At 40.4% G+C, this 26,620-nt stretch overlaps 1 protein-coding gene across 3 annotated transcripts in view; it reads left to right on the forward strand.

Annotated features, from left to right (window-relative positions):
• The first annotated feature begins 3,860 nt into the window (after window positions 1–3,860).
• Window positions 3,861–26,620, forward strand: part of NAA35 (N-alpha-acetyltransferase 35, NatC auxiliary subunit) — an 81,599-nt gene continuing 58,839 nt past the window's right edge. The window contains exons 1-6 of one of the 3 annotated variants that reach the window (XM_004048193.5): window positions 3,861–4,105; window positions 4,987–5,115; window positions 19,227–19,260; window positions 21,342–21,456; window positions 22,659–22,733; window positions 24,873–25,040. In XM_004048193.5, coding sequence (XP_004048241.1) covers window positions 4,992–5,115; window positions 19,227–19,260; window positions 21,342–21,456; window positions 22,659–22,733; window positions 24,873–25,040 — 516 coding nt within the window. In that variant the 5' untranslated portion in view covers window positions 3,861–4,105; window positions 4,987–4,991. Of the gene's footprint in view, window positions 4,238–4,986; window positions 5,116–19,226; window positions 19,261–21,341; window positions 21,457–22,658; window positions 22,734–24,872; window positions 25,041–26,620 lie in introns of all 3 variants that reach the window. The other 2 variants (XM_055350690.2, XM_019033627.4) reach the window with 2 other exon arrangements.

Here is a 26,620-nt window from a genome sequence, read left to right on the forward strand (position 1 = left end):
CTGCAGAAGTGGCCTGCCTGAAAAGTCACAGCAACAGGCAAAAATAAAATAACCTAGGAAAAAAATCTCAGGCTGCACCTGCAGACAGAGAAGCAGACAGGGTCCCGCACAGAGGCCCTTTGTTCTTTGTATTAATAGCAAGCTCCCAGGAAAAAGTTTCCTCCTCTTTTCAGGCATATACACGTTGGGAGCCTGCACAGGAAGGAGGGGATCTTACCTAAAACAAACCCACAGTTATACAAACAAGAGAAGCAGCTCTTTGTGCTTGTCTAGAGACATACCCACAGCTGCGTAAGATAAGGGGAGTTGCACAGACACCTTTACTGATAAGTCACTCAAACTGTTACAGAGATGAGAGGAGTTTCTTTTCTTCTCTTTTCTTTTGAGACGGAGTCTCACTCTGTCACTCAGGCTGGAGTGCAGTGGCGTGATCTTGGCTCACTGCAAGCTCCGCCCTCCGGGTCCACGCCATTCACCTGCTGAGGCGGGTGGATCGCCCGAGCTCAGGAGTTTGAGACTAGCCTGGGCAACATGGCAAAACCCCATGTCTACCAAAAATACAAAAAATTAGCCAGGTGTGGTGGCATGCACCTGTAGTCCTAAGTAGTTTGAAGGCTGAGGTGGGAGGATCACTTGAGCCCGGGGTCGAGGATGCAGTGAGCTGAGATTGTGCCACTGCACTCCAGCCTGGGTGACAGAGGGAGACCCTGTCTCAAAAATAAATAAATAAATATAGTAGGACGAACTAAACTGATATTTTGATATTATCCATATTTAATTTAAAAACTCACAAAAACAGTGCCATGTTTCTTTCTGCCACATTATACAGTAGGATATGTTAACTCTTTCTGCCTCCTTTTCTGAAAATATTTCTCTGAGCAGCCTGTAGGTCCTCCTTAATTTATTTTATATAATGGTAAAACTGATGTAAAATCCACTTTGACTTGCAGCTCTGCTCTTATCAAACTCATGTGACACTGGGTTCCAGTGTCAGTACAATATGATGACATTAAGCTAAATTTCATCTCAACACAAGTGTTGAATCACGGAATAGTTAGGATTTTATCTACTAGCAACAACAAGATTTAGACTTGTAGGAATTAATTTCCATCTCTCCAAAAATAGCCATCTACTCTTATGTTGTTTGGGTAGATCATTATTTGTCAATCAGTTCCTTTGCATCCATTCATCACATAGTCTATGTCTAAAATGCCCGTTGCTTTTTCAACATTAGAAAGAAGATTGGATGTCATCAGAAGTTAAACGTTTCTCAGGGAAAATGGTTTTTAAATCAGAGAGGTTAGGAGAAATCAAATATGGATTTCAAATAAATTACAGTTTTAGTAAATAAATTAAAATGGTTTCACTTGGCTGCCCTGTTTTGGTTATAAATGTGTATTTGAAATATATATGTGTATATATTTGTGTATTTAAAATATATGTGTGTATATTTGTGTTTGAGATATATATGTATATTTGAAATATATATAAGTTCTGAAGCAGTCTTATTTACAAAAAAAGAGTGTTTTTTCCTTTATCAGTTTTTGTCACAACCTATACATGATCCTGAACAACTCAGATGCAGTCAGCTCGTCCTTTTCTAGATATCTCATGGTCCTGCAGAGATCATTAAACAGTTTTGGAAAACTAGCATATATGTTTCTACTTTATTGTAACTCTTTTCTACATTCTCGTCCTCAAATGTATTTAGTGAGTACCTACTATAGGCCAACCACTTCCCTAAGTCCTGGGGACACAGCTTTGATCAAAACAGGCAAAACTTCTGCCCTTGGGAAATTATTCTGTAAGAGAGATACGCATTCTTAATTTTTAAAATTTTTTGAGACAGTCTTGCTCTGTTGTGCAGGCTGGAGTGCAGTGGCATGATCTCGGCTCACTGCAACCTACACCTCCCAGGTTCAAGCGATTCTCTTGCCTCAGTCTCCTGAGTAGCTGGGAGTACAGGTGCACGCCACCACGCCCGGCTAATTTTTGTATTTCTAGTAGAGATGGGGTTTCGCCATGTTGACCAGGCTGGTCTTGAACTCCTGACCTCATGTGATCCACCCGTCTCAGCCTCCCAGAGGACTGGGATTACAGGCGTGAGCCACCACGCCTGGCCATTTTAAATTTTTTTAAACCAACTTTTGTGAAGTTCGGTTTACAAACAATAAAATGTACACATTGTAAGTATATACTTCAGTGAAATTTTACAAATGTATTCACCCACACAGGCACTACCTTAATCGAAAACAGAATATTTACACCACTTCAAATCAAGCTCTATCCAACTTAGTCTCTTCTTGAGCCCTGAGCAGCCACTAATCTGTTTTCTGTCACTATAGATGTCTTTTAAGAGCCTGGGGTCTCACTTGGGGAATCATACTCTTGCATTTGATTTCTTACTCTGTAGCCCAGGTTGGAGTGCAATGGCACCATCTCGGGTCACAGCAACTTCTGCCTCCTGAGTTCAAGGGATTCCCCTGTCTCAGCCTCCCAAATGGCTGGGATTACAGGCCACCATGCCCGGCTAATTTTTTTGTATTTTTAGTAGAGACAGGGTTTCACCATATTGGTCAGGCTAGTCTCCAACCCAACCTCTCCACTGCCAGCCTCCCAAAGTGTTGGGATTACACGCATGAGCCACCAAGCTCAGCCTGATTTCTTTTACTCAATATATTTTTGAAATTCATTCATGTTGTATGTCAAGTAGTTTATCCCTGTTTATTGATAATTACATTCATTACATTGTATCGATATGCCACAAATTGTTTTTATTCAACAGTTGATGGACATTTGGGTTGTTTGTAGTTTTTGATTATTAAAAACAAAGCTGGGCCAGGCGCGGTGGCTCACACCTGTAATCCCAGCACTCTGGGAGGCTGAGGTGGGCAGATCACGAGGTCAGGAGTTTGAGATCAGCCTGACCAACATGGTGAAACCCTATCTCTACTAAAAATACAAAAAAACAGCCTGGTGTGGTGGCAGGCGCCTGTAATCCCAGCTACTCGGGAGACTGAGGCACGAGAATTGCTTGAACCTGAAAGGCAGAGGTTGCAATGAGCCGAGATCAGGTCACTGCACTCTAGCATGGGCGACAAGAGCGACACTCTGTCTCAAACAAAAACAAAAACAAAGCAAAACAAAGCTGGTATGAACATTGACGTACAAGACTTTGTATGAATATGTTTTTGTTCCTAAGTAAATTCATAGGAGATTACTGGATCGAATGATAAGTATATGATTATAAGGAAAGATTGTAAGTTTTCCAAAGTGGTTGTACCATTTTGCATTACCACCACCAACATAACAGTGGTCCAGTTGCTCTGCATCCTTGCCAACATTTGGTATTATCTTTTCCATCTTTTAATTTTGGGCCATCCTAAAGAACAGGTGGTGATAAAGATGTGCTTCTTACCTGCGCCCGTCTATTTATGTAACCCCATTTAAAAACTGATCATTTTATTAATAAATTAAAAAAATCTAAAACATAAAACATGTAAGAATCTGAAATTAAATGTCTGGCTTGACTTTGCAGATATTTTGAATCTATGTTCCCTCACGAAACTCCCAGGCGCTGTATAGGAAACATAAATCCGTTGTCAGGCAGCAGTAGCACGTTATTGCTCTCGGAGCTTGGCTGCTCGTTCGTGCTCGCAACCACTAAGGTCTACGCAAACCTCCACGGTTTCCTTCCGCCTTCGCGTCACCTTTCTAAGAAATTCCCAGAGGGCAGCGCAGACGGGGCGGGCTCTGAGGCTCCGGGCTCCGCCTCTTTCCGGGAACCGCCCACTACCCAGGACTCCGACAGAGGGTGAAAAAAGATAACTTCCGGTCTCGCGATCGTCTCTAATCTCGCGAGAAGAGAAGGCGGCCGCCATCGGCCGAACGGAGGCGGTGGCGAGGGAGGGGGTGTGGCCGGGGAGCGCGAAGTCCCCGGGAGTAAGGGAGAGGGGGCGGGGTCGCGCGTCCCGGGCATACGCATGCGTGCACGCTGCCGGTCGGGCTGGGCTGAGAGGGGAGGGGGCGGCGGCGGCAGAGGCGGCGTCGTTATTTCCGTGGTCCGGACAGTGCGTGGCGGCGCGGGTGACCACGGGAGAAGTAGGTAGGGACCGCCCCTGCGTAGCCATTGAAACCCTCTCGCTCGTGTGTCCGAGAGCCGCAGCCCCCCGCGCGTGTGGCAGACCCTGGGGACCCCAGGTCACCCTGCGGCCCCGGCCTTCCCGCTGCGCGTCAGGTAGGAGCCGCGGGCTCCCCAGTGCCCGCTGTCGGCCGAGGCCCCACTCTTGCCCGGTGTTGCCGAGGCGACGACCCGGCGCCGGACGTACCCGCCCTCCCGCGCGGCGACAGCTCTGTCCTTGCTTACGCGCCCAGTGGGACCGGGGCTGGGCCGGGCTGACCCGGGCAGGGGGGAAGGGAAGCGTGTGCCCGCCTCAGGTGTGCCTCGGCCCTAGGCCCGGCCGGCGGGACCCTGCGGTGCCTGCCGGCTCCTCATTGCTCCCGGCGAGGTTCTGCCTGGGTCCGGGCCGGCTGTGGCCCGGGAGAGGTCCCAGCGAGCTCTGGCCAGATGAAGGGCTACCTTGATTGACTTCGGTAGCTGCCGCATGGGGTCCTGGGCTGCGAGAGGGGACCCTGAATAGTGCCTTGGTCTTTTGTGGCTGTTATTGAAAGTTGGAAGCTCTGGAGTTGTTCTTTTCGGGCCAGAGGTGAGATGGTTTGTGATTTTTCTTCTTAAACAGTAGGAAGGCAAAATGTTTATGGGCCCTGGTAGGTGGTGGGCTAATAGTAAGCAGCAGGAGTGTTAATTGACGTGCGATTTGATTGCGTTAAGGTTATTCTTTGCAGTACTGTCCTTAGACTCAGAAGAGTTCTGCTTTAAAGAGTTTAGTTAAGACTTCATCCTATGCTGAAACAAACACCCATTTCTGCAAATACTCTTGCCCTGAAAGCTACATCCTCTTTCTTACATCAGTATTAATTTTACAGGCATAATGGTTATGAAAGCTTCTGTAGATGATGACGATTCAGGATGGGAGCTCAGTATGCCAGAAAAAATGGAAAAAAGCAATACAAACTGGGTGGACATTACCCAAGATTTTGAAGAAGCTTGTCGAGGTGAGTCTGATTTTTGGATTAGAAGTTCAACATCTGGAAGGGGTAGAATGACGATTGTGCTTTCTAAACTTACCTCATTAGATGAAATCAACAGGTAAATGTGGTTTGTTGAGTTTGTTAGCCACACTTATTCTGTATCCTCTAATTTTAACTTTAAAGCAAATATATATTTGATACAGCATTAAATACAGATGTTGAGGCAGTTTTTTAAAATTGAAATTTTCTTGCTTTAACAGGTTAGAGAGAGCAGTAGTTTCTAACTGTGGAAAACACTTTGTTAATCTAAAAGATAATAGTAGTTTTGTATGTTTGAGGTTTCAGAATGATCAGATCACATCATTCCTTGTTTAAGATCGTCCAGTGGCTTCCTGTTGCAGGTAGAATAAAATCCACCCTCCTTCCCTATGGGTCTATAAAATCTGGTCCCTGCCTGACACTCAGATTTCATTTATGTGCCACTGCCCCCGCCAGGCTTATTACATTCCAGTCACAGGTCTTTTTTATCTCTTCGTGATACACACCAAGGTGGTTCTCCCAGGTGTTTGCATTTTTTGTTTTCTTTCTTTTAAATTGCTTTGCCCCTCGCTTTCACACAATTCTTCTTAAGTGTTAACCTCCCTGGTGAGGACCTCAGAACAACCACTCATTCTCTCCTCTGCAATTCCACCTCAGTTGAATCACTTTTTATTTTCTTCATACAGCTTATCTTTTTCAGAAGCCATAATTTTCAATTATTTCTTGTTTATTTTCAGTCTCATTCACTGGAATATAAGCTCCGTGGGGGCAGAGATAATTTCTGTAACCCTAGTATACAGAACAGTTCCTGGCACATAGTAAATTCAATAAATAGGAGTAAATGATTAGAGAAATGAACATGCTTGTTGGTTGAGGGGAAAGAGTAGGGAGAGACTGAAGATAAGAGAAAGGAACAAATTAACTAGAGTGAGAGCTTGAACGTTAAAGAGAGGATGAGATCAAGGAGATAGTAGAGAAATTGGGGAAAAGCACAGGGACACACTGAGACAGGAAGGACTGAAGTTAGGATGAAGATAAAAGTATATTTCTAAGTGACAGAGGAGGACTGGTGAAGGAATTCACACCTGATGGCTTGTATTGTCTCAAGCAGCTTAGGTCTTTTGATGATAGGTAGGGTGTGTCTGGATAGTGCTCTGAAGGGGAGGAGTAAAGACTTGGGGCACCTGCGGGTGGAAAGGGAGCCAGCTGTGTATAAGCAAAATGATAAATCATGTGCCATCCTTTGTTTTGAAATCACTTTTTATAGCCTCAGTGAGACAGTGGAAAGGACGTAAGACTGGGAGTTGGGTGACTGCCCATGTATGTCTATCTAAGGAAGAGAGAAAGAAATGTCAAGTTACAGTGTAGTTTTTGTGCTCAGAGATCTTAGACTATTAAGTGGATTATACCTGTCATCTTGCACTGATTTTAAGTAATCTCTATTAGGGGGCTGTCATTATTAACCTAAATAGGGAAGGTTTTTGAAGGTTATATGGCTTGGGTTGGGCCTTAAGGAGAGATCAAGTTTTTGCAACAGGAGGTGATAGAGTTATTCTAGACTGAGATGAACTATGTGAGTCAGAGTTTGGTGAGGTTTTTATGTTAGGGGAACAGTAAATAATTTTACTTGGCCCCAAAACAATTTTAAATGCTGAAAATTATAGAGGGTCTTTAGTGCCATTGATGTTTTTTGTTTGTTTTTGTTTTTTTGGTTTGAGCTTGTTTTATAGGCAGTAGGAGTAATGGATTTGAGCATAAGATTGAAAGTTTGTTCCCCTTGATGATCAGTACAGTGGCTTGGACCAAGTAGCTTCTCAGTAAGTAATGTAGTAAGCTTTATAGTCAGATATGGGCTGGAGTCCTAACTCTGTCACTTACTAGTTTAGTTTCTTTGGAGTTTAATTAATCTGAATCTTAGTTTTCTACTCTGGAAAACAGAGCTTCTACTTGAGAGAATTTTGGGGATTAAATGAGATAGTGGATGTAAAGTACTCTATAGTAGCATTCAATGATGGTAACTGTTGTTACTCAAGGTATTTAATTTAGAGTTGAAAGCATATAAAGAAGTTTCTCTACCAGCATAATTTATGATGGATTAGGATGAAAAGAGTCTACTTAGACAAGGTTTTGCACTCAGCCCAGATTTGGGCGTTAAGGCCTTGGACTAGGCCTTGACAGAATGGACTAGAAGGGTAACATATGAGAACAAATAAGTTCATGTTGCTGGAGAGGTGAAAGAAACATGAGAGATGATGTGTGCCTTAAACTTTTCCCTTGGTGACAGCAGAAGAGAGTGAACACGTACACTGCTTCTCAACCTCTCCTTCCCAGATCTTATGGGTGGAGTTCAAAGTACCTTAATTCATAGGTACAAGATATCTTGATAATTTCCTGTTTTATCTTAGAAATTCATGGAAAAGTTTGCATTTTACAACATGTTTGTTGTTTGAGGGGAACACTTATGTTTCATTTATGTTAAAGATCTTTTGCTTCCCACATCATCACATTAATTTGATATTAGGCAGCTGTACAAATTTTTATCCTGTGTCTTTGAATCCGCTGGGACATGATGTTCACCCAGGGTGGTTGCATACCACAGTTTGAAAACCACAGGTCTGCAGAATTTAGTCTCAATGAAATACGACTATAAAGGTCCTCTTAATTTTAGTCTTGCAGCTTTCTTTCATATATACATTCTCTACTTGTTTTTGATTGTAAGAAAAATTGAACCCAAGAAAGCAGTTTAGAATACTGGTGGGAGAGATGTTTTGGCTTGCCTTCGAGTTATATCATAAATTAGCCTTATTTCTTTGTGAAGGAACCTTGAGTGGGAGATAAAGTTTAATCCATGTTTCACTGTGGATAGAGAGGGGGTGACATGCCATTTTGTTGCCAACATACCATCCTATTAACTCTTCCATAATTAGCTCTTGCACTGTGTCGAGTGGCGCAAATGTGAGGTATCCTTCTTGGAACTAAAAAAAAATTGATGTAGAATTAATCTTCATATGTAGATTTAGGACTAAAGACTGTTGGCATTTCTTGAGCCCGTGGTATTTATTTTCCCGTCTTGGAATAATCAGATTTGTAGTCTTGATTATGGTTTAGGCTTCTGTTCTAGTGACTTTCTAAAAACTAAATTTAAAACAGATATGATTACACTCTTTCTTTTAACTTGCAGTAATCTCTCGCCTTTGGTGAGAATGTAATGGCATTTGGCTAGACTCTGGTGATTTTTTTTTTTGAGATGGAATCTCGCTGCCACCCAGGCTGGAGTGCAGTGGTGCTGTCTCGGCTCACTCGGCTCACTCGACCTCCCGGGTTCACGCCATTCTCCTGCCTCAGCCTCCCGAGTAGCTGGGACTACAGGCGCCCGCCACCACGCCTGGCTAATTTTTTTGTATTTTTAGTAGAGACGGGGTTTCACCGTGTTAGTCAGGATGGTCTCGATCTCCTGACCTCGTGATCCATCCACCTCGGCCTCTCAAAGTGCTGGGATTACAGGCATGAGCCACCGCGCCCAGCCTGACTCTGGTGATTTTTTTAGTACCACAAAATAGTTGGCATACTGATGGCGAAGTTGTTTTTCGTGCACATTTGTACTTATTCTTTTAGTGGCTCTTTAAAGTCCTGAATCAAATACAAACTTTCAACTTTTATGATTTATTTTATTTCCTACTAGGCAGGTGGCACACATTCTTATAACTACTCTTGAGGCTTTTATTTTTTTCTTTTCTAAATTATTTATAATTTAGCCATTACTGTTGTTTTGCCTGATAGGAAATACGTGATTATTTTAAGTAACACTTCTAGGCTTTCTTTTTTAAAAAAAAAATTTGTAAGTTAAAATTTTTTTTTCTTTTTAGAGTTAGGGTTTTGCTGTGTCACCCAGGCTGAAGTGCATACAATGCCATGATCATTCCTCACTACAGCCTTGACTATAGGATGGGTTCAAGCCATCCTCTCATCTCAGCCTCCTGAGTAGCTGAGACTACAGGCACGTGCTATGCCTGGCTTATTTTGTATTTTTGTAGAGACATTATGTTACGTAGGCTGGTCTCAAACTCCTGGCCTTAAGGGATCCTCTCACCTCAGCTTCTAGGCTTTATCCACACTATGGATAGCAACATTCTCTCCTAGGATGATGGCACCAGTGGTATCCGGAGCCCAGGAGTAATCCAAAATCTGCCATGCTGACTTCCATTCTTTTTATGTTTTAGTCTAGGAGGATATGGGCCCAATCTTTCATTCCATTTTCTTCTCTTTTTGATGGGTTAGTTTAAGCTTCTCCAACCCATTGCCCAAGGGCTGCATGTGGCCCAGGATGGCTTTAAATGTGGCCCAACACAAATTCGTAAACTTTCTTAAAACGTTATGAGATTTTTTTTTTGCGATTTTTTTTTTTTTTTTTTTTAAAGCTCATCACCTATCATTAGTGTATTTTATGTGTGGCATAAGACAATTATTCTTTCAGTGTGGCCCAGGGAAGCCAAAATATTGGACATGCCTGGCTTTGTTCATTCCTCCGTAGTCAGTCTTTATTATTAGCACCATTGGTTAAGGCCTTCCATATCCATTCATCTTCTTCAGTTCTTGCTTAGTACTTTAGGAAAATTCCTTTTACACTTTCTCTTGCCTCTTGTAAAACTTGGGATTCTTAAGCTTCTTGTTGCTCTTCCTTTCTTTTCTATCTTCTCTCACCCAGAACATTTGTAGGTGCTCAATATATATATTTGTTTTAAGAATGAATGAATTTTCTAAGGCCATGTTTCTTCAAACTGGAGAATATTTGGATCTGGGACTACGGAAGTTTGAGAACCACTGCAGTACATTAAATGCTGTCATTTTGGGGGATTGCCTGTAACCAGCATAATTATGAATCACAAGCATGGACACTGAAATTATGTTGATACTTGATTATAATGTTATTATCTAGGTGATCTGGAATATTCTGTGATTTTTTTTTAAAGACTATCATTGAACTGATTATATAGCTTTTAAAAATTATGGAAAAAATACAAATTCTTTGTGAAACTTTCAGTGAAATCTTTTTTGCTCCCCACACCCCCATCCGTGTGGGGTGAGAGTCATTGTTCTAGGAATTTACTGTTTGTTAGCACTTGATTCTAAGAGAAAAAGGATGAATGGATGGAAATTGTCCTGGCAAAAGATCTAGGCAACATGTAAAATTGTTTTCCGTGTTCTGTGCCATCCAGAATGTTATCAAGAGGTGGAGCATGGGCGAGATGGCCAGCGCTGGCATTTATGGATCACTTTAGATTAGTGGTTCTCAACTGGGGGTGATTTTTCACCTCAAGGGGCATTAATGTCTTGAGACATTTTTGATTGTCACAGTGTCTATGAGGTGGTGCTACTGGCATCCAACAAGTACATGCCAGGTATACTGCTCATTCAATTCAACACACAGGGCAGCCCCCACAAACAAATAATTATCCTCCTCAAAATATCAATAATGCTGCTTAGTTCACTGCATTTAGATTACTTTCAAGAAGGTTCAGCTATCACTTAACCTCTCAAACCCTGAATTCTTCAGGAAAGGAACACATGGATACTGGACTTAACACCCTTAAGAACTAGCATTGACATAGAGCAAGCAGTGTGAATGGGACCTTTGATGTACTTTGAGGGCTCTTCTGCAGTGTTGAATACATCTTATCAGATTTTTCCCTTAATCACGTATAGTGTATCTTGCTTCATCTTAGGAGCTTCAGTTAATGAAAAAGGAGTCTCTAGAAGACACTGCGTTCCTCCTTTTAGCTGGTTATTTTGATATTTATTTTGCTGGTTTTGGGCAGCTTGCTTTTATACTACTTTCTGATTCCCTTCATCCCCAGTTTAGGCTGTATCTATGGACTTAACCCCTTATAGTTATAGGTAGCTACACTGTGGATATGCAAATATTATTCATAGCTGAGCCAAGGAGTAAAACCATTACTACTTTTTCTTTCCTGCATACTTCTGTTTTACACAAAAAATTTTTACCCAAAAATTGGTGTACTTATCATTAATTCTACTTCTAGATTAATGAATCTAGAATTCATTAATTCTACCAGTTGTCTAAATCTCCTTAAGACATTCAGACTCATTGGAGATCCTGTTGGTTTCATCTCCTTATAGAACTTTCTTCTTGATCCTCTTAACTGCAGTCTAGGCTTATTGCCTTTTGTACCTAGTATGTAACTTCATTTTGAGATCTTCCTTTCTTCATCAGCCTGGGGTGTCTTTTCTCTCTTGTTGTGATTGGATATCATTATTATCTTCTTGAGTAAAGTGCATGGGAGATAAAATGTTTTGAGGCTCTTAATATCTGAAAATGTCTTTATTCTGTCCTCCCACTTGGCTGATATTATGTCTGGGTGCCTTTGAGAATTTTGCAGGCATTGTCCATTGATCTTTTGCTATTAAGAAATCTGATGACATTCTGATACATGTGAAAGTTATATGTCGATACCTTTATTCTTCTTTTTTTTTTTGATGTGGAGTTTCGCTCTTGCTGCCCAGGCTGGAGTGCAATGGCATGATCTCGGTTCACTGCAACCTCCATCTCCCGGGTTCAGGCGATTCTCCTGCCTCAGCCTCCCGGGTAGCAGGGATTACTGGCGCCCAACACATGCTCAGCTAATCTTTGTATTTTTAGTAGAGACGGGGTTTCGCCCTGTTGGCCAGCCAGGTCTCGAACTCATGACCTCGGGTGATCCACCCACCTCAGCCTCCCAAAGTGCTGGGATTACAGGTGGTAGCCACCATGTTTGACCTTGATACCTTTCATACGTAACTTTTTAGGATCTTCTGTTTGTCCTCCTTGTCCAGAACTTTCACTGTGGTCTGGAGCCTTTTCACTTTGATGCTTCAGTTCTAGGAAGCATCCTTGAATTATCCTAACCTTTTCCTATACTCTCCTTATGGAATGTCTGTTATTTGGATATTGAATCTCCCTAAACTTGTCCTCTGGATTTTTTTCTTATCCTTTCTTCTCTATTTTTCTTTTTTTCTTTTTCTTTTTTTTTTTGAGACGGAGTTTCACTCTTGTTGCCCATGCTGGAGTGTAGTGGCGCAATCTCGGCTCACTGCAACCTCCACCTCCCAGGTTCAAGCGATTCTCCTGCCTTGGCCTCCCGAGTAGCTGGGACTGCAGGTGCCTGCCACCCATGCCCGGCTAATATTTGTATTTTTAGTAGAGACGGGGTTTCATTGTGTTGGCTAGGCTGGTCGCGAACTCCTGACCTTGTGATCCACCCACCTCGGCCTCCCAAAGTGCTGGGATTACAGGCGTGAGCCACTGTGCCTGGCCCCTTTCTTTCCTATTTTTTATGTCTTTTTCCTCAACTTCATCTTCCAGATCTTTCATTGCACTTTTCTTTTCTCCTGTCATATTTTTAACTTTGAATCATTACAACTATGGCTTGAGTCCAATTTTCCTCATATCAGATTTTTCCCTTTGCTCTGAATGGTGTAAGCTGTATACTATTGAGCCTACTTAAGGCTTTAACTTAAAAGTAGAAGTAACTTAAAAAAAAAAAACAGTATCATGTTACCCTTAGTTCAGTGGTTTGGTGTCGTCTAGAATTGCTGGGATCCCCAAGACTGTTTTGCAGGATATGCGGAGTTGAAACAGTTTGGTGGTAATACTAAAAAGGTACTTGCCTTTTTGACTGTTACTCTCTTGTTAGTATACGGTGGAGTTTTTCAGAGGCTACATGATGTGTGATGATGTCATTGCTTTGATGGCTAATGATAATTTGAAACATTATCTTTCTCATTAAATTTTTTGAGAAATGCTGCCTGGTTGAATAAGGCCCAATTTACTCAGTTCTATAGGGCTATACAAGATCATGATTCTGTGTTCAGTCATTGATCATGCAGGGTGGGGCTTGTACTCTGCTTCATGAGTAAATTCTTAAGTTTACTGTCTATAAAGTTTAATAGTGAGAGATATGATTACTGAAGTTCTTTTTTTTTAGATGTGGAGTTTCGCTCTTTTTGCTCAGGCTGGAGTGCCATGGCACAATCTCAGCTCACTGTAACCTCCGCCTCCTGGGTCCAAGCAACTCTCATGTCTCAGCCTCCCAAGTAGTTGGGATTATAAGCATGTGCCACCGCACCTGGCTAATTTTGTATTTTTAGCAGAGACGGGGTTTCACCATGTTGGCCAGGCTGTTCTCGAACTCCTGACCTCAGGTGATCCGCCTGCCTTGGCTCCCAAAGTGCTGGGATTACAGGTGTGAGCCACTGCGCCCCTGATTACTGAAGTTCTAAGGAATCTTACGAGTCATCTAGTCTAACCTTTCATTTTACAGATGAGGAAACCAAGGCCAGGAGTGTTTGACTTGCTTCTAGATCTGTGGGGTGTTTTTAAGTTTGATGAAGCTATTTGGTACCCAGATTTACCCTAAATACGTGATAGATTATTACAGCAGTTTCCAAACTTTTCAGTCTTAGGACCCCATTATACTTTTTAAAATTATAATCTATGTATGTATTACATATATATAATGTTTATTGTAATTTAAAACTGAGACATTTAAAAAATATCCATTTAAAAATGATGATGGGCCGGGCACGGTGGCTCATGCCTGTAATCCTAGCACTTTGGGAGGCCGAGGCGGGTGGATTACTGGAGGTCAGGAGTTCAAGACCAGTCTGGCCAACATGGTGAAACCCTGCCTCTATTGAAATACAAAAATATTAGCTGGGCGTGGCAGTGTGCACCTGTAGTCCTAGCTACTCGGGAGGCTGATGCAGAATTGCTTAAACCCAGGAGGCGGAAGTTGCAGTGAACTGAGATCACACCACTGCACTCCAGCTGGGGCGACAGAGTGAGACTCCATCTCAAAAAAAAAAAAAAAAAAAAATGATAACCCGTTGCATGTTAACATAAATAACATTTTTTAAAATGAGAAATCATTGTATTTTCCAAAACAAAAAAATAATATACAAAAGTAGAGTTTGACATTTTTGCAAATCACTTCAATGTCTGGCATAACAGAGGGCAATTGAATTCTCATATTTGCTTCTGTAATTCAGTCTGTTGCCACATGTTGTTTTGGTTGAAGTATCTGATGTAAATTTGGCCTCACCAAATATATAGTTGAAAAATGGGGGAATCTTCAGATAATTTTGGATATTCCTCTTTGATACTCCAAAAGCTTGACAGGTGGTAGTTTCTTAAAGGTTAGTTGCAGTCTGGAATCTGAAACCCTATCAATGGACTCTTTATGCTCTGTTACATTAAAATTCATTGCTCTTTCTTGAACTTTGAATGGCTCTTTAATCCATGCCTGATTTTGTAACATGCACTGCCATTTGGAAAATATTGTTTTCCAAATATTGAATGTTCAATAAGTTATGCAGATCTTCCAAAATTTTTTTTTTTGAGGCATAGTCTTGCTCTGTCACCCAGTCTGGAGTCCAGTGGCATGATCTCTGCTCACTGCCACCCCTGCCTCTGGGTTCAAGGGATTCTCCTGCCTCAGCATCCTGAATAGAGTAGCTGGGATTACAGGTGTGCACCACCATGCCTGGCTAATTTTTGTATTTTTAGTAGAGACGGGGTTTTGCCATGTTGGCCAGGCTGGTCTGGAACTCCTGACCTCAAGTGATCCGCCTGCCTTGGCTGCCTCCCAAAATGCTGGGATTACAGGCGTGAGCCACTGCGCCTGGCTAGATCTTCCAAATGTTAACACGTTTCATTATACAATATTAATAAGCACATTTGTTATCACTACCAATACAGAAAGCTCTTCTAAGTATTGGGAAATTGTTAGACTTAACAGTGGCAGATACGTATTTTCCAAAATTTTAGATTTTGCTTGAAAGCTCAAATTTTATTATTGGCAACAGACGTTGTCAGTTTTTCTTGAAGTGACAGACTCATGTATTTTTTTTAAAAATGCCACATTCTCAAGTCTGAATAACCATAGTCTGTTGATTGTTTTTCTTTTTTTTTTTCAGGTAAAAGTAGTGTTCCATGATAATTATGCAAGTGTTTTTTTTTTTTTTTTTTTTTGAGACGGAGTTTCGCTCTTTTTGCCCAGACTGGAGTGCAATGGCGCCATCTTGGCTCACTGCAACTTCTACCTCCTGGGTTCAAATGATTCTCCTGCCTCAGCCTCCCGAGTAGCTGGGATTACAGGCGCACACCACCATGCCAAGCTAATTTTGTATTTTTAGTTGAGACGGGGTTTCACCATGTTGGCCAGGCTGGTCTTGAACTCCTGACCTCCAGTAATCCACCTGCCTCGGCCTCCCAAAGTGCTGGGATTATAGGCGTGAGCCATTGTGCCTGGCTGTGCAAGTGTTTTTTTTCCCAAGACAACTATTTTCTTTGATATGCAGCAGAAGTGTTTGTCTGCTTCCCATTTTTTTTTCAAGTAGAATATTTAAAAACTTATACAAGGTTGAAACTGAATAAGATTAATCAGGGCTGGTACTAGGGTGAAGTGAGTGAGGTACCCTATGGTGCAAAATTTAAGAAGTCAAGAACTAAAAGTGAGTACATTTTGCTCTGTAGGTACCTCACTTACTGCACCTTGGCCCTGAGAGTAATAATTTTTACTGCTTTATCAAGGTTGTTTTTTTATTTTCCCCAGCTTTTTTATTGTGTTAAATTAAACAACATAATATTTACCATCTTAGGCCAGGCGTGATGGCTCATGTCCCTGATCCCAGCACTTTAGGACGCCAAGGCGGCAGATCACTAGAGCCCAGAAGTTCGAGAACAACCCAAGCAACATGATGAAACCCCGTCTCTATAAGAAAATACAAAAAAATTAGCCGGGCATGGTGGTTTGCACCTGTAGTCCCAGTTACCCAGGAGGCTGAGGTGGGAGGATCACCTGAGCCTGGGAGGTCAAGGCTGCAATGAGCTGTGATAGCACCACTGCTCTCCAGCCTGGGCAACAGAGTGAGACCTGCCTCAAGAGAATTTTTTTTTTTTTTTTTTTTTTTTTTACCAGCTTAACCATTTTTAAGTGTACACTTCAGTGGTATTTAATACATTTGTAATGTCTTGCAAGCATCACCACCATTCATATCCAGGACTCTTATCTTGTGAAGCTAAAATTCTCTATCCATTAAACAAACGGTAACTCTTCATCATTCCTCTCCCCATTCTCTGGCAACCAGCAGTCTACACTATGACTTTTTCTTTTTTTGAGACAGAATTTCACCCTGTTGGCCAGGATGGAGTGCAATGGTGCAATCTCGGCTCACTGCAACCTCTGCCTCCTGGTTTGAGTGATTCTTCCACCTCAGCCTTCCAAGTAGCTGGGACTACAGGCACCCACCACCATGCCTGGCTACTTTTTGTATTTTTTTTGGTAGAGATGGGGTTTCACCACATTGGCCAGGCTGGTCTTGAACTCCTGACCTCAGGTGATCTGCCTGCATTGGCCTTCCAAAATGCTGGGATTACAGGCATGAGCCACCATGCCTGGCCCTACAGTATTATTATTGACTACTTTAAGTATTTCATTTAAATGGGCTCATACAGTGTTTGTCTTTTTGTGCCTTTTTTCACTTAGCATAATGTCCTCAAGGTTAATCTATGTTGTAGCATGTCAGAATTTCCTTCCTTTTTAAGACTGAATAATATTCCATTGTATGTGTAGACCATGGTTTATCATTCATCTGTCAATGGGCGCTTGGGTTGTTTCCCATGTTTTTTGATTGTGAATAATGCTACTGTGAACATGAGCATACGAGTACCTCTTTGAGACTCTGTTTTCAATTTTTCTGGGTATATGCTCAGAATTTGAATTGGCTGGATCATATGGTAATTCTGTTTAAAATTTTTTTTTGTGTTTAGAGACAGGGTCTCACTCTGTCACCCAAGCCGGAGTTCAGTGGTTCTGTTGTGGCTTTCTGCTACCTCAAACTACAGGGTTCAAGCAATCCTCCCACCTCAGCCTCCCCAGTAGCTAGGACTACAGGTGTGCACCACCATGCCTGGCTAATTTTAAAAGATATTTTATAGATACAGGGTCTCACAGTGTTGCTCAGGCTGGTCTTGAACTCGCAGGCTTAGGCAGTCCTCCTGCCTTGGCCTCCCACAATGCTGGGATTACAGGTGTGAGCCACTGCATCTGTCCTGTTTTTAATTTTTCAAGGAACTGCTGTCCTGTTTTCCACAGTGTCTCGACCATTTTACAAACCTACCAGCAGTGCATAAGGGTTTCAATTTCTCCACATCCTCATAACACTTATTTTCTGCAGGGGTTTTTTTTTTTTTGTAGTACCCATCTTAATGAGTGTAAGGTGGTGTCATTGTAATTTTAATTTGCACTTTCCTAATGAATAGTGATCATCAAGGGCATTCTTAGATTGAAGAAAATTTTTGTCTTTTTTTAGCCGTAAGTGCATGGAAGTGAAGAGTACATGATTAGTTTAGCTTGGGGCCACTGTCTTGATTTGTGCTGAAGCTGCAGCAGTTTTGCCCTCCATTGCCTTTTTACCTTCCTATCATTGCTTTTGCATCATTAGTACAGGTGTCAACACAATAAAAAAAGACAACGAATGTTTTGGTATGATTATCAAAGTAATTTTAACATGGCAAGTTCCTGGGTTCCCAGACCACTCTTCGAGAATTGCTGGATTACTAGTATGTGTTCTGCTATGTTTTGTTGTTTTGTTTTGTTTTGTTTGAGAGGGAGCCTCCTTCTGTCACCCAGGTTGGAGTGCAGTGGCACAATCTCGGCTCCCTGCAACCTCTGCCTCCCAGGTTTAAGTGATTCTCCTGCCTCAGCCTCCCAAGTAGCTGGGATTACAGGCACCCACCACCACACCTGGCTATTTTTGTATTTTTAGTAGAGATGGGGTTTCACTGTGTTGGCCATGCTGGTCTCAAACTCCAGACCTCAGGTGATCCACTAACTTTAGCCTTATTGGTGTATTTTCACACATGATTCTTATCTGTTTCAGTACCTGGAACAGTTAAAAATTAATATTATTTAACTTACAATTGGCTAGGGAAGATTGGCTAAAGTTCTGTAAACTGCTTTTTTACACCTTCCACAGGATTTAGCCATCTATATACACACACACACACACACATATATATATATATATATATATATATATATTTTTTTTTTTTTCCCCAGACGGAGTCTCGTTCTGTTGCCCAGGCTGGAGTGCAGTGGCGTGATCTCTACTCACTGCAAGCTCCACCTCCTTGGTTCACGCCATTCTCCTGCCTCAGCCTCCCGAGTAGCTGGGACTACAGGTGCCCGCCACCACACCTGGCTAATTTTTTTGTATTTTTAGTAGAGATGGGGTTTCACTGTGTTAGCCAGGATGGTCTTGATCTCCTGACCTCGTGATCCACCCGCCTCGGCCTCCCAAAGTGCTGGGATTACAGGCGTGAGCCACCTGGCCCGGCCGCCATCAATATTTAATCTACTTAGCATGTTATAGCAGTGATTTCTGACTTAACTGCATATTAAAATCATCTGGAGTGCTCTAAAACCACTGTATAGGTCCCAACTCTAGATTTCATTGGTTTGGGATGCTGCTTGGACTTTGGGATTTAGAAAGTTTCTCAGTTGACTCTAATATGCAGCCAAGGTTGAGGACCACTGCTTTATAGGGATTGAACACTGTTTTGATTACCTGTTTACTCAAGTGTCTTCTACATGATTTAAACAAAATATGATTTTAAAAAATGGTTTTGACACTGTTACTGGAACAAAAGGAAATTAGATTATGGTAACGTGGTTTAAAAACTTGAGAAGTAGCAGTCAGTTCTATGTAAAAGTTTACTTGGCGAAATATACTAGTGATTTTTAAAAATGGGGTTGGTAATTCTGATTGGAATATTATGGCCTGCGATGGGTCACTTATTCTCAAAAGTATTATTTTTTTCCTAAACCACTTGATTTATCGTATTCTTTTGTATTTACACAAGTACTCACTATATAGAATGCATTATATTAGTAATTGAGTAGAAATAAGTATTTCTTAGAAAATGAATTTTAAAGTAATACAAGCACATCTTTTCAGGTGCTAATGTCTTTTTTTTCTTAGAATTAAAAGTTAAATATAAATATGTTCAAAGGGTTTTTCTCTTTTTTTTTTTTTAGAATTAAAGTTGGGAGAACTACTTCATGATAAGCTGTAAGTATTTATCCTTTGAAAATAGTGTAGTGTAATATTTCAGTCTGTTTTTTTTTTTCCTCATATGGAGTAATATTCCCTGAAGTTTGAGTAAATTTACGTTTCAAAATTGTGAAAATAAAACTAATTATAAATATATTTTTAACTGTGATGAGCTATTTTGGGGCAGCTGACCCTAGTTGTGATGTGAAACGGTTATACCTAGGGAAACTGTAACTTATGGTCCTTTCCTTGAGAGCAGATGTAATGAATGTGGAATTTCTTGAATAAAAGATATCAGTTGTATGTCATATGTGATAGGCTGGTTGATAACCAGAAATTGGGTGACTAAGTGCCTAGATAAAAGTAAATGAGAATCCCTGTGTCTTAGTCAGTTTAGTGTTGTTGTAGCTGAATACCTGAGACTGGGTAGTTTATAAAGAGGTTTATTTGGCATACAATTCTGATGACTGGAAGGTTCAAGACTGGGCAACTGCGTCTAGTGAGAGCTTTAGGCTGCTTCAACTCATGGTGGAAAGCAGAAGGGGAGCAGTGGGGAGTGGCATGTGGTGCAAGGAGATCACATGGCAGGGGAGGACGCAAGAGAGAGAACCCGAGGAAGTCAGAGTCTTTAAAACAAACCACCCTCTTGGGTAGTATCGTTGACCCTTGAGCAACTTGGGGATTGGGGTGCCGACCCACCCCCTCACAGTCAAGAATCCACGTGTAACCTTTGACTCCCCCAAAAGCTTAACTACTGGTAGCCTATCATCGACTGGAAGTCTTACCAATAACATAAACCGTTGATTAACACATATTTTGTATGTCATATGTGCCATATACTGTATTCTTAGAATAAACTAGAGAAAAGAAAATGTTATGAAGAAAATCATAAGGAAGAGAAAATATACTTACTGTTCATTAAGTGGATCATCATAAAGCTTTTCATGTTTGTCATATTCATGTTGAGTAGGCTGAGGAAGGAAGAGGAAGTTAGTGTTGCAGTCTCTGGTGGCACAGTTGCAAGAAAACCTTTGTCTAGGTGGACTCCTGCAATCCAAACACATGTTGTGAAAGGGTCAACTGTAGTTCGTTCCTGGGAGAGCAAGAACTCACCTCCCTGGGAGGGCATTAATCTATTCATGGGGATCTTCACCATGCCCCAGACACTTCCCACTAGGCCTCACCTCCCAACACTGCCGCATTGGGGATCAAGTTTTAACATGAATTTTGGTGGAGGCAAACCACATGCAAACAATAGCACCTTGGAAAAACAAAATAAATGGAAATACTTGTTCGTGTTTATATGCCCATATGTAGCCCCAGTTCCTATACTGCCATGGCCAGGCTCAATTTTCAAGGTTAGGAATATGAAACTTTTAATTAGTAAGTAGACGAGATTGGACATTGTGGTTGCAGGGAAGGGGAAGTAGAATCTGAAATTCATTTCTTCTCAGATTTGAGCGTGTGCCAGAATTGTCTGGAGGGCTTATTAAAGCGTAGATTGCTGGGCCCTACCCCGAGAATTCTTTATTAGGTCTAGTGTGAGACCACAGACATCTTATATATTTTCTTTTTTTTTTTTTTTTGAGAGGGAGTTTTGCTCTTGTTGCCCAGGCTGGAGTGCAACAGTGCAATCTCAGCTCACCGTAACCTCCGCCTCCCGGGTTCAAGCAACTCTCCTGCCTCAGCCTCCCAAGTAGCTGGGATTACAGACATGCACCACCACACCCAGCTAATTTTGTATTTTTAGTAAAGATGGGGTTTCTCCATGTTGGTCAGGCTGGTCTTGAACTCCCAACCTCAGGTGATCCACCCGCCTCAGCCTCCCAAAGTGCTGGGACTACAGGTGTCAGCCACCAAGCCCGGCAGAAATCTTTTTCTTCCTCACAGTGCATGTGAAATAATTTGAGTGGCAAGTACATGAAATAATTTTTGTGTCAGTCGACAGTTAATTGAAATAGAAGTGTTAGCAAGTTGAGAAGACTAAATGCATAGAATACTTTAGTTATTAAAAGCAGTATAATTTTATACCGTTGTGAAAATATGAATAAGCTTACTGGCTCAAAAACAATTTGTTGGCCCAATTTTTTTATTTGCAGATTTGGTCTTTTTGAAGCCATGTCTGCTATTGAAATGATGGATCCCAAGATGGATGCTGGCATGATTGGAAACCAAGTTAATCGAAAAGTTCTCAATTTTGAACAAGCTATCAAGGTAGTCACCATTGTACTTTTTGTGTTTCCATTTATGTTTTGTTACTTCCTGTTAAAACATGGTGCTTAATAATGAAATGAAACGTTGTATTAAAGTCTGTTTCCTTCAAAGCAGCTCAAGTATATAAACAAGAATTAGTTATAACCTTTGTATGTTAAAGTCTGAAAATTGAGGTCTTCATTAAAATCTTGCTCTAAATTTGTGCATTTGTGTACTTTTAAAATTAATTTTTGAAAGCATTTGACTATATATTCAAATAGGAAAATTGGCTTGGGGTTAAATTTTGTGTATTAATATATTCATATATAAAAGTAAATTTACACAAGTAAAATACTTGTGGTAGTGAATTTAAAATTGCTTTAGAAATTCATTTATACTTGCCATAGAGTTTGATTTTACATATTTTATAAAGAAAGATTTACTAGGCAAATGGATATCGTAAACAAAATTTACAAATAGTATAGTTAACCAACTTAAGTGAAGCATTTTAAAAAATCTTTAGTTTTTGGCTGGGTGTGGTGGTTCACGCCTGTAATCCCAGCACTTTGGGAGGCTGAGGTGGGCGGATCACGAGGTCAGGAGATCAAGACCATCTTGGCTAATACAGTGAAACCCCGTCTCTACTAAAAATACAAAAAATTAGCTGGGCGTGGTGGCAGGCGCCTGTAGTCCCAGCTAATCCGGAGGCTGAGGCAGGAGAATGGCCTGAACCCGGGAGGCGGAGCTTGCAGTGAGCCGAGATCACGCCACCTGCACTCCAGCCTGGGCGACAGAGTGAGACTCTGTCTCAAAAAAAAACAAACAAAAAAAAAAACTTTAGTTTTCTTTCTAAGTAGTTTTGGGCCATTAAAATGATTTATATTAATACTTAAAGCTGGTTTGAACTGTGCTTTTAAAATACTTGTTGATTTGGCTTTTCATTTTATATAAAGGCCTTTATTTTGATATTTCTTGTTGAAGACCTAAGATATATTGTTTTTACAATTATTATTTGTCAATTAAAAATAAAATTTATAAGATATATTGTTTTTAAGAGTACAGAGTTAATTTGGTGTGATAGTTTTATCAGATGATAAGATAGCATTTTCTTAGAATTGCTGTTTTTAAATATTGAATGTTAGAAATCCAAAATGCTACTATACATAGTAACCATAAGTTTAAAAAAATTTCTGCTTATATGTCACATTCTTCCTCCTTTTTAGGATGGCACTATTAAAATTAAAGATCTCACCTTGCCTGAACTGATAGGGATTATGGATACATGTTTTTGCTGTTTGGTAAGAATGGAAATAAGACTATTGGTTAATTTTAAAACTGTGATTTACCTGAATCTTGTGATTTAAAAGCCTATACAGTAATGTTGAGTATGAAATAAATGTAATACTTGGCCTAGTAAAGATGTGCATAAGATTAACAGGCCTAGTAATAGCATTTCATCTTGTTATCTACTTGATTTTACATTCTAATTTTCTGGGTGAAGGGATATTTTCTTTTCAGTGAAGATAATATTATAGCCGTTGTTCATAATACCCTTTTCGTTCTCAAGTTACTCAAGTGATAAGTCTGTAATTGGAAGGTTTCGTAAATAAGCATGGAATTGAAACAAAAGAGAGCTATTATGCAATGGCTTTGGAGAGATTTTTTCTAATCTAGGATAAATTGTAGTAAACTGGCCATCTCCTGTGAAGAAAATTTTTTAGTGATTTGTATATGCTGAATTATGTCTTCCCTAGAAAGTACTGTTTGTCGAGAAATTCTCATTTCTACTGCTTCCCCCCCGCCCCACTTTCTGACCATCCCTTTCTTTTTATATTGACATTAAATCATTTTCCTTAGAAATATGTAAAATTTATTCATTTGTTCATTCAGCATTTATTGATTGCTAGTATGTGTACTTGTATTAGGTGTTTTATATGTATAGTTTTCACTTATGTTTTACATGAGCTTTATTAGGTATCTGTATTATCTTACTGCCTGTGATTACATTGCTTGGGAGGGGCCTAGCCAGAATCTTAATCCTGATCCTTCATCTTCCAAAGCTGTCTCTTTACCCCCTCAAAGATTTCTTTATTACCTTTTAGCAATTTACAGTCCTAGTGGGTGGAGTAAAGAAAGGAGTCAGAGGATTGCTGGGAACAGACATGTGAATAAACAATTCTGACAACATGTAAATGCTTTTATGACGGTGCCGTGGGAACAGAGAGGAGGAGTTAATTATGTCTGAGAGAGTAAGAAAGGCTGTAGAAAGGAAGTAATACTGGTGTGAGGTACTAAAGAATGGTAGGCGTATGACAGGAAGATTCATGGTTTAGTAGGCAAAGAGGGTATATTGCATGGGCATGACAATGTGAAAATGTTCATTTTGGAAAATCATAAATAGCTGCTTAAGTCTGGCAGGGAGCCAAGTAGGAGGAGTGTGGGATTAGTGGAGAGTGGTGGAGAAGGAGGAAAGGGTAAACAGAGGGAGGATTTTTGCCAAAGTTGAGGAACTATTCTGTGAGACTCTTGGGACTGTTTAAAAATTTGGACTTTAAAAGGCAGATGGTTTTTAGTCTGGAAAGTCTGTCTTCTGCACACTAGTTAATACCAAATACACACCTTAATTACAGAGTTTTCCACAAACATTTGTCATTTTGCAATGCAGTAGCGTATGTCTTACTCTACTGCAGAATTCTTGGGCTTAAGGTAAAAATAACTATAAACTTGGGCAAATGATTTAAACTCTTACTCTGTTTCTTTACATATAAAAGGAGAAAAATACCACCTTTCTCAAAGTGCTAGGAAAAAAATGAGATAAGATATTTGAAAATAACCTAGTATAATATTTGGGACACAGTACTTACCCAATTTTGCCTATTGTTGGTATTCCCAACCTCTAGTACATGGTGCCAGACATATAGTGGTCACTTAGTAAAATAGTATAAAACAATTATCTTAGTGTTTTAGAAAGATCTCTAGTTGGGGGTATTAAATTAGAGATGGGAGGCAGGAAAACCTATCTAGTTTCTTGAAATAATCTAGGTGCGATACGGTGTTGGCTGGGTTGTGGTGGTAAGGATTATAAAGTTCAATGAGTGTCTAAGGATCTGGTTAGTTCTATAATTGTGAATTTTCCAGTTTATGGAATTTTTTTTGACTACATTGTGGAGTTGATTTCTTTTGGATGCTACATAAAGAGGCAGTCTTAATTTCATTAATCTCTAATATGTTGCAAACTGATTTATGTACGACAATGATTCCCATAGACACTTGAAAAATGTTAGTCAATGAAAGTGAATTCTAACGTCTTTTTTTTTTAAGTCTTGTGATTAATCTTATTTGGGTCTATGGTGCTCTGGCCTTTGACTCTAGGATCAATTTAGACTTTGCAGACTCAGTTTATCACCTTAAATATATACTCTTTTGTTTCTTTATAGATAACGTGGTTAGAAGGCCATTCACTGGCACAGACAGTATTTACGTGCCTTTACATTCATAATCCAGACTTTATAGAAGATCCTGCTATGAAGGCTTTTGCTCTGGGAATCTTGAAAATCTGTGACATTGCAAGGGAAAAAGTAAATAAAGCTGCTGTTTTTGAAGAGGTAAGATTTCGTAATGTAAGAATTCCTTGGCCGGGTGCGGTGGCTCATGCCTGTAATCTCAGCAGTTTGGGAGGCCAAGGTGGGCAGATCACCTGAGGTCGGGAGTTTGAGACCAGCCTGGCCAACATGGTGAAACACTGTCTCTACTAAAAATACACAAAATAGCCAGGTGTGGTGGCATGCATCTGTAATCCCAGCTACTTGGGAGGCTGAGGCATGAGAGTTGCTTGAACCCAGGAGGCAGAGGTTGCGGTGAGCTGAGATTGTGCCACTGCACTCCAGCCTGGGCAACAGAGCGAGACTCTGTCTCAAAAAAAAAAAGAAAGAAAAAAGAATTTCTGAAGTTCATTGACTACCTTATTCACTGTGATGTATTTAAATGATTTTGTGATGTGTACTTTCGTCTACGTGTATATTTAAAAACAGTTTTTAAAAGTAATGCTGTTGCCATTTACAGATATATTGGGTAAAGTAATTCAGTTCTCTCCAAGAAAGGGCTTTCATCTTAGCATATGTTCTTTCTGTAGTACCATTCATTGAGTATCCGTATGTGCAGAGTACTGTTTTTGGATGTTGTGGGGATTCCCAGAGAAAAATGAAAGAGACAGCCCTTGTCCTCAAGTCTCTTAGAAGTTATAATACAAAAAGGGAGCTAAGGAGAACAAAGATATGAATATTTTAGGGTATAGACATTTTCCTTTAGTTTGTCCTAAGTACCTCACCTGAGGAAGTATTGTGAGTTTTAGAGATAGAAAGATTTTTTCCCCTTTAGTATAAAAGATAAGCTTTCAGACGCTGATAATTTTCAGGGAATTGCATCTCAACCTAGGACTACAAAAAAAAGAATTGTAAGGGAAAATGTGATAGCATTTGAAATTATTGATAACTATTTTTGTTAAATTCTTCTGTTGAAACTGATGTTTCTTTTTAGTGCTGTTACTGCTCCAGAATAAATTTCCTAGGATCCAACAGTGGTTCAGTGTATAGTATGTAAAACTTTTCTCAATTTATACTGTGTATGTGAGAATAATTAAATGTATACCCAATATGTTTGTCCATATTTGAAGGTATGGCTTTTTTTTTTTCTTTTTTTTTTTTTTTTTTGAGAGGGGGTTTTAGTCCTGTTGCCCAGGTTGGAGTACGATGGGGCAGTTTCGGCTCACTGCAACCTCCATCTCCCGGGTTCAAGCTATTCTTGTGCCTCAGCCTCCCGAGTAGCTGGGATTACAGGCGTGCACCACCATGCCTGGCTAATTTTGTATTTTAGTAGAGACCCGGTTTCACTGTGTTGGCCAGGCTGATCTCGAACTCCTGAGCTCAGGTGATCCACCTGCCTCAGCCTCCCAAAGTTCTGAAATTACAGGCATGAACCACTGTTCCTGGCTGTATGGTTTTGTGAGTTGTTTGAAATAGTGTCTACTTTTTATACAGTTGGTGGTTATTTACATATTTGTATTGATATGGGTATCATTATGGAAAATCTTACTCATTTGGATGGAATTTTAAAAAGATTAGTTTGAGTTAGAGAAATACAGATTATTTTAAATACTAGTATTTTTCAAGGTCAACTAAAAGGCCAT

This window comes from Gorilla gorilla, chromosome 13, assembly GCF_029281585.2.
Source record: "Gorilla gorilla gorilla isolate KB3781 chromosome 13, NHGRI_mGorGor1-v2.1_pri, whole genome shotgun sequence".
In the NCBI taxonomy this organism is placed as follows: domain Eukaryota; kingdom Metazoa; phylum Chordata; class Mammalia; order Primates; family Hominidae; genus Gorilla; species Gorilla gorilla.